Source organism: Rhamphochromis sp. 'chilingali' (assembly GCF_963969265.1).
Source record: "Rhamphochromis sp. 'chilingali' genome assembly, chromosome: 3".
In the NCBI taxonomy this organism is placed as follows: Eukaryota; Metazoa; Chordata; class Actinopteri; order Cichliformes; family Cichlidae; genus Rhamphochromis; species Rhamphochromis sp. 'chilingali'.
The window spans coordinates 5,738,697-5,753,361 of NC_137931.1; the positions used below are offsets into that span (position 1 = coordinate 5,738,697).

The window sequence follows — 14,665 nt, forward strand, 5'->3', positions numbered from 1 at the left end:
ACTACACTTTAATCAATTGGGTGTCTAAACCGCTTTGTAAATCAGTCAACATATTCTATTCGTGGTGCATTCAGGTGCACCATGTAAACTCGTAAATCTACAGCTGAACGGCTATGAATGTTGTTCAAACTAAAAGAAAAATCTTTACATGAATTTGAGTCCAGTTAACAGCAGAGTTTTTCAGTGTGTCTGAGGATTTTGAATGTTGTTTTACTCCAACGGTTTTGATAAAATTACAACAAATTATAATGCATTTGTTTCTACGCAGACACGTTTTGACTGCTGAATTTAAATCATGTCATTAGCAAACTTTATTGCACGGGTTACAGAGGTCTACGAAAAGGCTAAAAGCCACACGTAGCCACGAATGGACCAATTAGAATAAATGGAAATACCTCATCAAATTTTAAACATACAAGCCGAGATTTACAACATCGGTTAATTAAGCATGAGGAGCTCTGCTGGACTCGCAAATTTAGCTGAAATTTGCAAGCGACGATCAATTATAAAACACGTTGTGAAACATCACTTTCGTTTGCAGCAGTGTGTGAGGATTTCTTTTGCAAATTGGGGAACATGAAACACAATCGTGAGAATAAGGATGACAAATAGCAGACTTCCTCTTTAATGGATGTGTGAAACATCTGCACACAGCACTGCACTGCACAGTGGTGAACGCCAGCAGTCAAATCTTACTGGCTTTGTGCAGGATTTCAGTAGCCTGCTGCTGAACTCGTTCCCTGCTGCTCTCTAGTTCATACTCGGTGTCCTTTAGCTGCATCACCCAGATCTCTCCATCCTGGATTGCCTCTTCCAGCTGCTTGTGAAGGTTCTGCAGCACGCACAGAAACACACACACGCACGCTCAGCTATGTTACAACAATACAACGTTTGGCATTTTAAAACCTCAGCTCAGACTCTCCAGCTACTTCCTAACAGATCTGCCTGCAGGACCATCAGTGCACACTACATTTCCCACCACCTTAAGATTCTTAAAAACACTCTCCACCCCGAGGCTTTCTGTTTCCAGAAAACATTTTCCATTCAATTTATCCCACTTTGTACTTAAAACTGAAGCAAAGAAAAACTCTTCATATTATTTGTACTATTTTGGGAAATCCTGCAAACAGATGAATGATAAAACCAGCAGTAGCGGCATTAGTACATACTGCTACATTATTTTTCTGTCATTACAAAAACATCAAGGGAATCTGGACCAGAGGGTTTTCATTGTTTTGTCTTATTCATTTGATTTGACAATAAAACATGGTGTTCAGCCACTCGTACCCCACACACCTTGATGGTTCCCTCTGCGTTGGCCAGTGACGTCTGCAGTCTGTTGGTCTTGTCGCGGTTCTCTCTGGCCTCCTCCTGAGCTTTCTGAAGCTCACTCCTCAGCTTGGACAGTGAACGCTGCAATGCCACTTCCTGCGCCTGGAACTCCTTACGAAGCTCGACCTTCACGAGGACACAGAATTAAATTAGTCACTCTGACACAAGAACACAACGCTTATAGCCAGCAACACCTGCCTGTGTGAGTTAAAAGGAGACGACACAAGCAACCTTGAGAGGTGCATTGAGATAAATGAGGCTTTCTTTAAGGCGGTGTCTCAAAAACTGCTACTCATGTATCAATAACACGCAAGTCCACCACCACTGACAAAGACGCAATAAAAGCTGGACTAATTAATCCATATTTTAATATAAACAGTAGATCAAACGCCTGTATGTAACGTAAAAGGTGTGAGTAATTACCTCAGGCTTCTTTTCAAATACAGTTTTGGCTTTCAGGGCTTTAATTAACCTCGTTTCAAGCAGCAGCAGGGAGCAATAAACCATGAATAAACCCAACCCACCTGCCCAACAGCAAACACAAAGTTGGCAAGTAAGCTCGCAAAGACATACTCACATCAACACACTGGAGTCATGTAAGCTTAAACGTGTTTGGTAATCAAACAGAAACATGACTTCTAATGAACGTAGATCTACTAAAGGCAAAAACGGGGAACTGTTTGCTAACAATAACACATTCAAAAACACATTCCCATGAAAAATGTATGTAAACTATCAGCATTGTGTTTGAAGTGAGTAAACCAACCAACTAATGCTGCTTTTAGATTCTTAATGTTAGGTAATCCTTTAATGGTGAGTTTGTGTGTGTTCACAAAGGCATACTGTGCTTCCCTAAATTAACAAAAGTTATTCAGAGGTCATTTTCTCTAGGTCAGTGTTTCCCAACAACTGTGCCAAGGTGTCATAGTGAGAAATGATCAGGTGTGCTGTGGAAAATTATCTGGTTTCACCTGATTAGTACTCTAAGCGAGCGGTCCCCAACCACTGGGCCACGGACCGGTACCGGCATGGGAAACAGGCAGAACAATTACATTCTCTTCCACTAGAGTGCAGTACAACGTTTTGCCCCAATTAAATGGGTTGCCAACGTCCAGTAAAACAGAAGATGAAGAAGAAATTATATAGCCATGCTGTGAGTGAGACAACGCAGCGTGTATTAGAAATAGATAAATATTTGACAAGAAAAAGTAGTCAATCTGACCTGGGTCCCGGGGAACATTTCAACCCAGATGAAGGCCCTAGCGTGAGTAGTGGTCACAAGAAAGCAAAAAAGGTACACTGAGGACAAACCGAGCCGATTGCTATACCTGGTGCGCGGGGAAAACTGCATTTTAGTTTGGTGGTGTGCCGTGTGATTTTTCTAATGTGAAATATAATAATATATACGCGCTGGCTCCAAAAGTTGGGAGAGACTGCTCTACGCAGCTTGAGAAAAATAGCAGCGAATATGTACCAAATAATGAGCAAGAAAAAAAATCAAAACAAAAACACCATCATGGCGTCGGTCGTGTAAGTGTGCGAGTGAGCTAATCACAAAAGTACATCTACAAGACAACAATATCACCCTGCTGTTTTCAACAGCTGCTCTTATGTTTGATTTATTAACTTTAACACCATCTGCCTGTTCTTACATATGGTATTTACAATTAAAATCATATTAAGCAATGACGAGAAATGCATTCAGGAGGTGCTGATTTTGTATTAACAGACCCAAAAATGAAGCTGTTCCTGCAGCGGAAACTGTACTAATGCAACATATTATACTTAACAAACAGAGGGAATTAGAAAAGGTCTCACATCTAATATAAAACTGTTTCAATAAAGGGCTTCTACCTACTAAAATTGAGAGAAATAAAGCCCTCGGCACTATTTGACGGCTTTATTCTAGACCAATTTCTTGACTTTTTTCAAGAATTTTATACAAGCCTGTTTGTTTCAACACATTTTATTGCCTGTAGCTGTACTGCAACGGAATAATTGTCTTAAGACACACAACACCTGTTAATAAAGAGAGCACTGTGTCTCTCTCAGGAACATAAACAGCTACAGGCCTGATACAGAACACCATGTTTCGGACTCTGTTTAATAAAGCGGTACAGTACTCCTAACAAATGAAAACAAATTAAATGCCTGAGTTTAGTACTTAAAATGTGGTTTCTGCTTTTCTTCTTCTCTGTCATAAAAAGGAGAGGAATAAGCTTTTACCTCCGTCCTCTTCCAGGCCAGCAGGTTCTCAGTGGTGAGCTGGTGTGTTCTCCTCATGGCCTCCAGCTCTCTCTCATAATACTCCTGAGCCTTGGCCAGCTTGGCCTCATACTCCTCCACCAGGCGGACCTTATCCTTTGTTAGCTCCTCCACCCTCTCCATCAATGCCTCCACCTACGCCAAGAGATGGATAAACAGAGAGCTTGTCAAGACACATTCCAAAATCCTTTTTTAAAAACAACAAGTCTTGAATAGATCAAGCCCCTAAACCACATTATGTTTAGTCTTAAGTTAGTTTTAAGTCTTTTTATTGTTGAGAGAAAAGAAAAATGGGAGAAAAATAAGAAAATGACATGCAACAAATCTCTATAGCCAAATTATTATCACTCCGGGTTTATATTGTGCTCATAAGCTAACTGCACTACAACACACTACATCCTTTCATTTCATTGATAAGCCTTAAAAAACAGCAGTTACCCTCGAAAGAAACTTGCTTTATCAACTTTCTACAAAAATCCCAACATGCATCACTCCGATCCAAACCTCATCTATCTCCCTCGCTCAATCGAGCTCCGCCCACCTCTTGTCTATGAAGCTCAGCCAGCTTCTCCTGGTCTTCTGTGGAGGAGGCGCTTTGGTTCCGCTGGTTGTTGAGGAGCTCCTCCACCTCCTGGCGGTGGGTGGTCCTCAGCTCCTCCAGCGCTCGCCGCTTCTCAGCCTCAAACTGTGCCTGAGCCTGGCTGAACGAGCGCAGCTTCTCCTCAAAATCCCGACGCATCTCCTCCACCTATTGAAACCACGGAATATGTTCTATTCTGTTTTTGTGTTACTGCTAGCCCAGTCGCTAATGGTGTCACGCTAACTGATCGCAGCATCGCCTCAAAATCCTCCCGTAACAATGAGGGAGGCACAAAACATTCAGTTCTAGCATCTTAAGCCTTTCAGCACTTGTTTGTTATTACCAAAATAAAAGCTTGAATCTTCTCTATGTACACCTCTAAGCAGAGCAAAGTGTTCTTTGCAGCGCAAGATCTGAAACAGTTCAAAAGAAAATGTAGAAACATGTAGCGTGTGATGTGATGTCATATGTCATGTAATGCGAACTGTTAGTGCTGGTAAAGATCTTTTTGTTCAAGCTGGAAGCAGACACTGTGAAAGCATTTAAAGTCCAAAGATAACACACAACAATCCAAATGTAAGAGATAAAGAGCTGAGTTTATTTACCCACCAGCTCTTTACATCTAAGTAGGGCTGAGATGTTCCTTTGTGCCCACATTCATCAGTGCATATGAAACTGTGTCACGTGATCGTATGACATGACAGATGACATGATACATGTAACAATATTAGATTAATATCTATTTTTTTAATTGAATAACTGTACAGCACTCTGTTTATAGTAACCACTGTCCTTAATGTAAATATGTAAGAAGAATTGTGTATGTTTCTGTTCTGTGTACTGTTTGTTGTATATGTGTCTTTCTGGCTGCTGTTACAACAAATTTCCCCTTGTGGGACAATTAAAGGATTATTCTATCTTCTATCTATCTTATTGTAGCATAACATAATCTGTGCAATACTGAAGTAACAGCAGACTATAACAAGTAGAAATCATACTTCCTTATAATGAAGTGAACACTTACTGTATAAATAAGCAATCTACCGCCTTCTCCTAATCAAACGTGCCAAGTAGCACTTCATTCTGAGTGTAATTTTAATTTTGGGAGCGAGGTGCGTACAAAAGAAGAGTGCAGCAGTGAAGAGCGCGTTTGTGGCACTAAAAGTTAAATTCGTATTCATTATCAGCATATGCCAGTAACGATTATGACATCCCCCCTGCTGTGTGCAGCTCGTAAACAGCTTACCACTCGTGTGTCACTGGCAGATGCTCCTGCCCATGTGACTGGTGTGTCACCCTTGTTTTAGTGTCATATGCTGGATTACTAAAAACATGTTGCTGCTACTCTACAAGCATAACTGTGTGTGTGTGTATCTGTATGTAAGACATAATATTTTGTCAGTAAAAGATAGCCTTATGTATGTAATGTACACTGTCAGTATTTCCTTTGTTCAATTGTTATTTCTACACTGTACCACTAGAGAGACACCGACAGGCAGATCCAGTCTCCTAGTATGCGTGACATGCATCTGATTTTTCTGATCTAAGAGAGGAGTTCATACCTATCCCCTCCAACTCATCATTTCTGACTGCTAGTACCACATGTTAAATTAAAATAGTGAAACTGGTAGCGCTAAATGACACAGAGGTTGTGGGTGTTCCACGCTGTCTGCACAGATTACCTGGTGGGAGGCAACCTGTCTCCAAACAATCACGGTCTGACTCAGACTGACTGCAATCACTCTCAGATGATGAAGGTTTGCAAATAATTGCTGTCTAATTTAAAAATAAGGACAGCCAGCATGTCTTTCTATGCTGATGACTGCAACCTGTCTGCAACTCGTCTCTCTGCAGTCGGGGACTAAACTCAGCTGGGTGCCATGTCCCTCAGCTACTATATGTGGAGAAATTTCTGCTTCAGATCTGTGAGATTCTGGCTGAACTGTGGATGTAAGGAGTTAATGTGAACTTCTGTGTGTTTGGACAGCAAAATATTTAAAACAGATGCCAACAGATTTGTCTCAGTCAATCACAAACAGATTACACATAATTGCCAACTTGACTCCATTTAATTGCAAACTGACTGCAGACTTTTATGACTGTCTTGATGCACTGAAGTTGCTTTAAAGATGGCAGCTAACTGCTAGTGGTCACAAACGGGCTCCCAGTTTTAAAAGTTATAATTATTTTTCCAATACATCTTTTTCAGGTCACACCACAGTCTCCACCGGCTGTTTTCCCAAATGTGGCTGTAGCATTACACAGTGCATATTAAATTAGGGCCATAAGTATTTGGACAATGATATAAAAAAAAAATCTATTTTCAATCAAGACGTGACTGAAGCACACACCTTCAGAATTAATTCGGTGGGCTTCATTATTATAGATTTTTAAATTATTTTGATGCCGTCGTTACAGCCTGATGACAGCGAGCGTCCTTTACCTGCATCAACATCTAATTGATGTCAATTTAAGTTGTCTTTCAGTTTATAAATTAAACAATAATATAACATATTTGATCAATTTTATCATATGTGCCAGTTATAACCTATTAAGGTATAAAGTCTGTGGTGTGAAGTAGTATTACTCACTAATGCTTGTATCAGTCTTGTTTGATTGATTAATCTGCATTCAGCACAAATAAACCATTCCTGTTGTGCATTTAGAGCATAACACACTTTACATTTTTACAATTACAGCCCGAATACAAAAACATTGGGATGCTGTGTGATATGTAATTAAACACACAAGGAAAAGATTTGCAAATATAATAAACTCATCTTTTGTTCAAAATAGAAAACAGAAGAGAAACTGCAAAAGGATTTTTATATCCAGTACATGACATCATCACAAGATTCCAAGGATCTGGAGAAATCTCCAATGTCCAAAAATCAATACTGGATGCCCGCGATCATCAGGCCCTCGGGCAGCATGCATTAAAAGCAGACGTGATTCTGTCATGGAAATCACTGCATGGACTCAGGAACACTCCCACTGTTCACTGTGCCACCCGGTTAAAGCTCTATATGCAAAGAAGAAGCCATATGTTAACATGATCCTGGAGCGCTATCGTCCCCTGGGCGCTGATCCTCTGAGCAAACGGTCTAAAGTGGACTGAGGCGAGTTGCAAAACTGTTCTGTGGTCAGAAGAATTCACATCTGAAAAAGTGGATTCTTTATCCTCAAGGAGAAATGAACTATTTGCACTCAGGCCAAAACTCTCTTATGTCTTAAGGTGTAAGTGGATAGGTGCCTCGGGGACTGGCAGTTTGCACATCTGGAAGGGCACCAGCAATGCTGAAAGTTATATACAGATTTAGAGCAACATATGCTCCAATCTTTTTCAGGTAAGACCTTGCATGTGAAACATTTGGAGTATCATGAAGCAAAAAAAATGACAACAAGAATCACATACAGTCAGCATCTTCTCACTAAGTTTTGCATGTTCTGCATGTGTATGTGTGATTACATTTACATTTTACACAGCATCCCAACACCTTTCATAATTGGGTTCATGCATGAAAGTTAACAATCAGGTATTACTTTTGTTATGAGCCCAACCTTACCTCTCTGCTCATAGAAACCACCCTCTGCGTGTGCTGGGCCTCTGTGCACAGCTGCGAGTCCTCCATCCTCTGTCTGTACATCTCGAACTCTGCTAGAGCCTGAAGACAACAAGCACAACAGTGTTACATAAAGACAAATATGGAAACATACAACTGCAATATAACACACCCACTCCTGTATTATATGTTAAGTTGATACTATCCAGTTTTTTTACACCTAAATAATCCATATTAAAAGGCTACAACATTAAAACATACTATTGCTTAAAGATGACAACGTAGGAATATGTGAAGCAATACACAAACTAAGCAAAGCCTGGCTCGATACAACCAAACTAAATGAAGCCACGTGGTGCCCGGCAGCGCTGAATGACCTGTCTCTTCATGTGTTCGTGGAGCTCTACAGATTCCTCCAGACTGGCAAGCCGCCGCCTCAGATCCACCTCGTCCGCCATTTTAGTCTTGTACTGCATGATCTTGTCTCTGGTTTCTGTCACAATGTGTTGGACCTGAGCAAGAGGAAAGAAAGCAGCCAGTGCTTTAAAACAGAACAGAACTTAAATTTAAAACAGAATTTAAAACAAAGTTCAGCTCAGGTTTAGGCAATTACGATTAAGATGATTATGAGCAAGATTAAAACTTTTTTGTTCTTTTCCAAAGTGGAAAAATATCATAAATTTACAACCAGAGTAGCAGGAAATAAGACCTGAGGAGAAATATGTGAAAATAAATAAGAAAAAGGTGCCAGCACAACACCGTGGACTCCAAGAAAACAGGGGGAGAAAACTCTCACTTTAAAAATTTAACACTTGAAAGAAACACTCATTTAATTAACAATCTTGCAGACTACAGTGCACAAGAGCTTCCCTCTAAAAGAAATACCAGTGAAATTAAGTAGGTTTAAACCACTTTTGTAAAGGCCAAGTTCACGTCCTCAAATAAACTCTGCCCACCACTGAATATAATGGGTTTTGATTTGGTGCCAGACTTGTTCTGTGTCTTTGAAACCAGTTCAGAAAATCGTAACATTTAGAACATAAGGCAGCTGGTAGTAAACATCCACACCGCTTACACTGAATCAGCTGAACCCTTTGAATTAAGTGGACAATCTGGGGGAACTCTGCTGTGCTGTGCTTCTGTTATGTTCTTGTATGTGAGGTTGGGATAAAAAGTACTGGTGATGTGATTAATCACGTAATTTCACAATACCTGTGGCACATTACGGCTGAACACATTACGAAGAAACCCAATAAATGTGGATGTTTCTATAGACATCAGGGAACAGGGAGTGTAAAATATGACTTCTTCACAGATTTGACCCAGATTAATACCTCTGGGAGATTTTTGGAGTCAAGTGTTTAACAGTGAGCATCATCAGCCCTTAGGAAGCTATACCACAAACCACTGGAAACATCTGTACCTGCCATGGTGATTTAGCTGTTAAGCGAATTAATCAGCTGAGAAGTCAGAACTTTGCATCTGGAAACAGCTGTGGGTAACAGATGCTCTTAAGATTTAAGTTCATCTTTAGTTTAACTTTCCTAATCACCCCTCAGTCAAATTAAACCCTTTCTGCAGTGCTGACCTGCTCGCTGCAGGAGGGCGGCAGACAGCAAAACCATGGTTAGCCTTGATAACAAAACTGCAGTTTGCCACTGAATTTGCTCCTCTCCTCTCCAGTGACTAAAATACCAAACAGAAGATGGGGAAACCTCACTAAGGAGAATTCTGCTTCACCACACTTTTATAATGTAAATGAAATAACACCATTTAAACACACTTTCATTCCCACAGCAGTTTGACACCACAAAAGTGATAAACCACACGGCTGTTTATCAATCACAGAGTATTTTCCACCACATAATAACAGGGTGTTCGGTGTCTGTACCTCGTCCTCGTGAGCTTCTTTCAGGGACTCGATTTCTTCTTCGTGCTCATCGTTCTTGGTGTTGAGAGCATAAATTACCTGGAGAAATGAGCAGAATTAGATCACAGAAAGAAAATGGTAAATGGCCTGTATTTGTATAGCGCTTTACACAACCAGTCATCCACCCATTCACACACTGGTGATGGCAGTTACATTGTAGCCACAGCCACCCTGGGGCGCACTGACAGAGGCGAGGCTACCGGACACTGGCGCCACCGGGCCCTCTGACCACCACCAGTAGGCAACGGGTGAAGTGTCTTGCCCAAGGACACAACGACCGAGACTGTCCAAGCCGGGGCTCGAACCGGCAACCTTCCAATTACAAGGCGAACTCCCAACTCTTGAGCCAGAAGACAGGAAAGAAAGCTCTTATTAACTGTTTCAATATCAGATCAATAGAAGTGAAGACTAAGCTCAGCTCTGCATCGAGAGTGCAACAAAATCAATACCAACAGCATCAGGAAAGGAGAGAATTATGTTTCGTGTTCTGATTAAAGACAGTCACACACTGAGCCAGGACTACGCTACACACAAAACACAACAAAAGTCCCACAAAGGGAGGTGGGGGGGCGAGGGGTCGGGTGTTCGATAATAAATTTGGTGCAAAGGAGATAAGTGAACATTTCACAGTAAGCACAGACGTTCCTGTGGTCACAGGAAAGCCCTCTACTGGTTGCTGCACATTGCACAAGCCTAAGTGAATAACATCTCGTCAGTCATGCTTGCTCTCTCTCTACCAGGAATATAAGTAGGTTTTACAAGTGCTGGAGGTAAATGATATGCAAAAAAAAGAAAAAAGCTTAAGCTTCAGCAAATTGAAGCCTGCAGGGAGAGCAGCTAATATTCAGTCACGGTCAGCTGAATTACAGCCCCGTTGGCATCGAGACGAACGGGTCCACCTTTTGCTCCATTTACAGGTGAGAGGAAAAGGTTACATACAAATCTACAGCAAGAAGTGGGCATAAAGGTATAGTGGTGGGGGATATTTATCCTTTATGGGCAACACTGCTGACGTTTTAAAGACCACTGGGATCAACAATTGAGTAATCATCACTGCAGGGTATTTGCAACTTTATTAAACTTCCCTGTACTCAGCAAGAAATACTAAAACCACTGCTGTGATACATACTGTATCACAGCAACTCAATATAACAGCTGTTTAATATTCTATATTACACTTGATCTCCTAGTGCCTTTAAAAGCAGCATTATTTTGATTTTTCAAACTTGCCGTCTAAAGTATGTACACTGAATGTGTTGCATCCTCAAAAATGCACCGTGAAGAAAAAATAAGTTGACATGGGACCACGTGGGAGGCAGAGAAATCATTTCAGTGAGCCAACTGACCTGGAGCAACATCTAGCTGCGTGTCTGAGGTAAAATAGGATAATTGTACCTCATTGTATTTTAAGCTACAAGCACACTTGTTGCCAAATGTAGTGGTCTGATTGTACTGGTGAAGATTGTCATTTCCACAACACTGCCCCCCCCTCGAGGTCCGCAGCGCTGTTGAAAAGGCTCTGGAGGTCCCTGTATTAAGCACATAAACCTGTGACACAAAAATCACCAAACTGAGACACCACAGACTGTTTTCCTTCCTGGTGATGAAGGAAAACGCTGGGCTGGCATGTAAAAGGACATTTATTCCCTTCAAGGACCTGAAGCTCCATAAAGCACCCCTCCAATAGCCAAACCCATCTGTTCTCTGATTGGATAGTTAAATTTGTGATTGACATGACATTGGCCAATCAGATGAAAGGAAGAAAAGTAGGATCAAAATTCGTACTTGAAGCTTGAAAGTTGAGTGCAGAGTTTCACACGTATTTTTTGGCTAAGTCCACACACAAATCTTTTTTACACATACAAAACTGATTTACAGGTACAAAATATTTATGACCACAATTTGAGCCCATAGAAATGCAATTTGCAGCTGAGACTTTGAGCTGCACTACAAAATGGTTGACTCGCCATAGTGCGAAGGGGTGGACCCACACTTGCAGCCGAGGAATTGCAAAATAAAACAAAAAGCCTTGAATCTGAATTAATCTGAAATAAAATGAAATTAAAAGAATTGATTTCTCTTCCCTTTAACCACTGCCTGGTATCCTTTACAACTGTATTCTAAAAGAGTGACATACCATCTGCTCATTTGTGTTTTTCCACTTTACAACAATCCCGCCTGAATGTTTTTATTGGTGCTAAACTGAAATTTTGTCATTGGTTATTTTATGTTTTTAAGCTGGGAGCAAAATCAGTGAGAGGAAGGTGGATTTCAACCCTCCACTCTCTTTGAGAATGAGCCTTGATTCCCAGCAGTAAGTCTGCCGTGGAACTGTTCCTTCAATTATACATGATTATTTTAATGACGCTGCTGTGCCTGCTGCTTTCATCTCCTTCTTTCCCTCCTCTCTCTTTGCTCCCATCCTTTCATCTCCCTTTTTTGTTCTTTATCTCTCCTCCTCTCTTCTCTCCCTTCTCTCTTACACTTTCTTCTTTGTCTCGCCATCTCGCAGGGATGAAGATACCTAACATCTCTATTTGTATCTATGGTATAAAAGTGAGACTTGAGTTCCATAAATAATTTCTCACGGAGCAATTGTGTCAAAGTAACCCAGCTGGAAAGGAAATTCTGCTGTGATTAACCACTGATAAAACCTTACTTGGTAATTAGATAGTGTTATTGACTTGGACTGTTAATGAGTGATGAATTTACTGATGAAAAAGAAAAGTCAACAAAGCTTTTCAGCTACATAAATCATTTAGCAAAGCTGTCAAACACTCTCTGATTACGGCTTTTCAGATTTAATGATTTGCAGCTTTTCAATGTTTGGTGTCACCATGAAATAGATGACAGTGTTTCCTACTCATAGACTTTATTTGGGAGCGCTGCCCAGGTGTATTAACTGTGGGAAAAGTATAATTGGCCACTCAAGGAGGCTTGGAAGATACTGCTCAGCTGACAAATGGAATTAGGATAAGCAGAAGAAGATGGATGGATGATGGATGGATGGATGGATGGATGGATGGATGATGGATGGATGGATGGATGGATGGATGGATGGATGGATGATGGATGGATGATGGATGGATGGATACTTCTAACCAACTAGCCCCAGCCCATCTTCTATTTTCCTATCAGCAGATGTATCAGGTCGCTGTTGTGGCAGCCCTCGATATCATTCAGCTGCCCCTCTAGAGAGGCTCTTCTTCTGTTGTAGACTCTTCTCGAACTACTGTGGTGATGACAGTTCTTGCTCAGCTCTTAAGACACTCTGTGAACTGGATGGCTACTCTAACAGGGGATTTATACTTAAATACTTAAACTTAGACCGCATACCTTTCTGAAACCCTCTACCATAACATATGCCGTAATCTGACTTAAAGCTACCTAAAAATGTAACTGCACATGATGATGTGCAGGTATAAATGCTGGCAACGGTGGCTGCTACTTGTGTAGACTACACCTTAGTATAAATTAGGTGTAAAAAGAGCCTGTGACAGGTGGCTGGATGGATGGTTACGGATAAGATGGCGCCGAGTATGGCAGCCTCGTCACGAGCTCCCCCAAGCAACAGCTGTTTTCTGTGTTTACTTTTACTTTATTTATTTTTTTGCACAACTCTGTTGCTTGTGAAGCTCGCACACAAGAATTTCACTCGCATGTACTGTACCAGTGTACCTGCACATGTGATGTGACAATAAAAGTGATTTGATTTGATTTGAGGTGGAGAGGTTGTTAACAAGCTGCTATGTTGAGCTCAGTGAGGCTGCAGAACAGAGCAACGACTACTGCACTTACCTGCTGTCCATGAAAGTGGAGTTAGAGCTCATCTACAAGACAAGAATCTTACTGAAGAGGCAGCTGCACATATCGGCCATTAATTTATTGGTCACACAGTACACTGGGAAACACTGATAAAAAATTATTTTGGTTTTGAGGTTAGCCAGCGAACATTACCAATAAGAAGACAGTCTGTGATGAGCTTTGTAGCATTTTCTGCGATTATAGGATGTATTTATTCAGTGCAACATCTTTGAGACATCCAGCCAGAATTAAAAGAAAGCTTCAATTTACACAAGCGTTTCTAAATGTGAGAGTGGATTAAAAAATATGTAAAACTGTCCAACCTAAACTTTTGCCCTTTATTCTATAGTAGTATCTAAATCTGATATCGATCATGGAGCGGGACCAATACAGGATTTTCAAGACCAAAGCCAATATTTGGCAATTTAAAAAATCTGACAAATCCTTGCTAATATAATTCGAGATGGCACGATACCACTTTTTTATGTCCGATAACGATATCATAAATTTGGATATCTGCCGATATCGATATGAATCCGATATAGTGTTTTTTAATCAACAAAACTGTTTTTTAATATCTTGCTGCATTTTGTATAAGTTCATACTCAAGTTTAAAACAACAACTACACTAAAGCTATTCTGTTATACCTGTATGCAAAAAAAAATATTTCATAGTTCAGCAATACTGATCAATCTAATAAACTTAAACCTACACCATCCTCCCTATTCTGGTATTTTAAAGAGTACTTAGCGTAAATATTAAGCAACCTAACTAATAGGGTTCCAACTCCCAGCAACAACAAAAATAAAAAAATAAAAAATAGGGAACCACCCCTCACGCTCCACCTCATGATGCTTAATCGACGTAATCAACCTTAATTTGATGCAGTATGAAAAAAAATGCACAGAAATCAATTATTTCTCAAGAAATATTAAATAGATTCAACATCTTTCTTCAACAAAATTGCAGACTGCACAGATGGTACCTTCCCAAAGGAAAAAGTACTATAGCTTACTAGGGTATATATATTAGACTTAATAGTTACTATATGCAGTAATTGACTTATATTCATTTTGCATCAAATTAAAACTTTGGGTGTCAGATAATTATTTATTAAAAGCTAGACATTTTAAATGAGAATAAGAAAGAAAAGTATGTCTTTGTGCCCCCTTTTCCCTGTTAATGCCCTA

The 14,665-nt window shown here is 40.4% G+C and overlaps 1 protein-coding gene across 3 annotated transcripts in view; it reads right to left on the reverse strand.

The window, feature by feature from the left end:
* LOC308393625 (protein FAM184A-like) overlaps positions 1-14,665 on the reverse strand; it is a 79,864-nt gene that overhangs the window by 55,487 nt on the left and 9,712 nt on the right. For 2 of the 3 annotated variants that reach the window (XM_080877548.1, XM_080877550.1), the window contains exons 2-8: positions 9,632-9,709; positions 8,118-8,252; positions 7,744-7,842; positions 4,139-4,345; positions 3,559-3,732; positions 1,288-1,458; positions 697-832 (exon numbers count right to left, since the gene is read on the reverse strand). In XM_080877548.1, coding sequence (XP_080733674.1) covers positions 697-832; positions 1,288-1,458; positions 3,559-3,732; positions 4,139-4,345; positions 7,744-7,842; positions 8,118-8,252; positions 9,632-9,709 — 1,000 coding nt within the window. The remainder of the gene's footprint in view (positions 1-696; positions 833-1,287; positions 1,459-3,558; positions 3,733-4,138; positions 4,346-7,743; positions 7,843-8,117; positions 8,253-9,631; positions 9,710-14,665) is intronic. The other variant, XM_080877549.1, reaches the window with a different exon arrangement.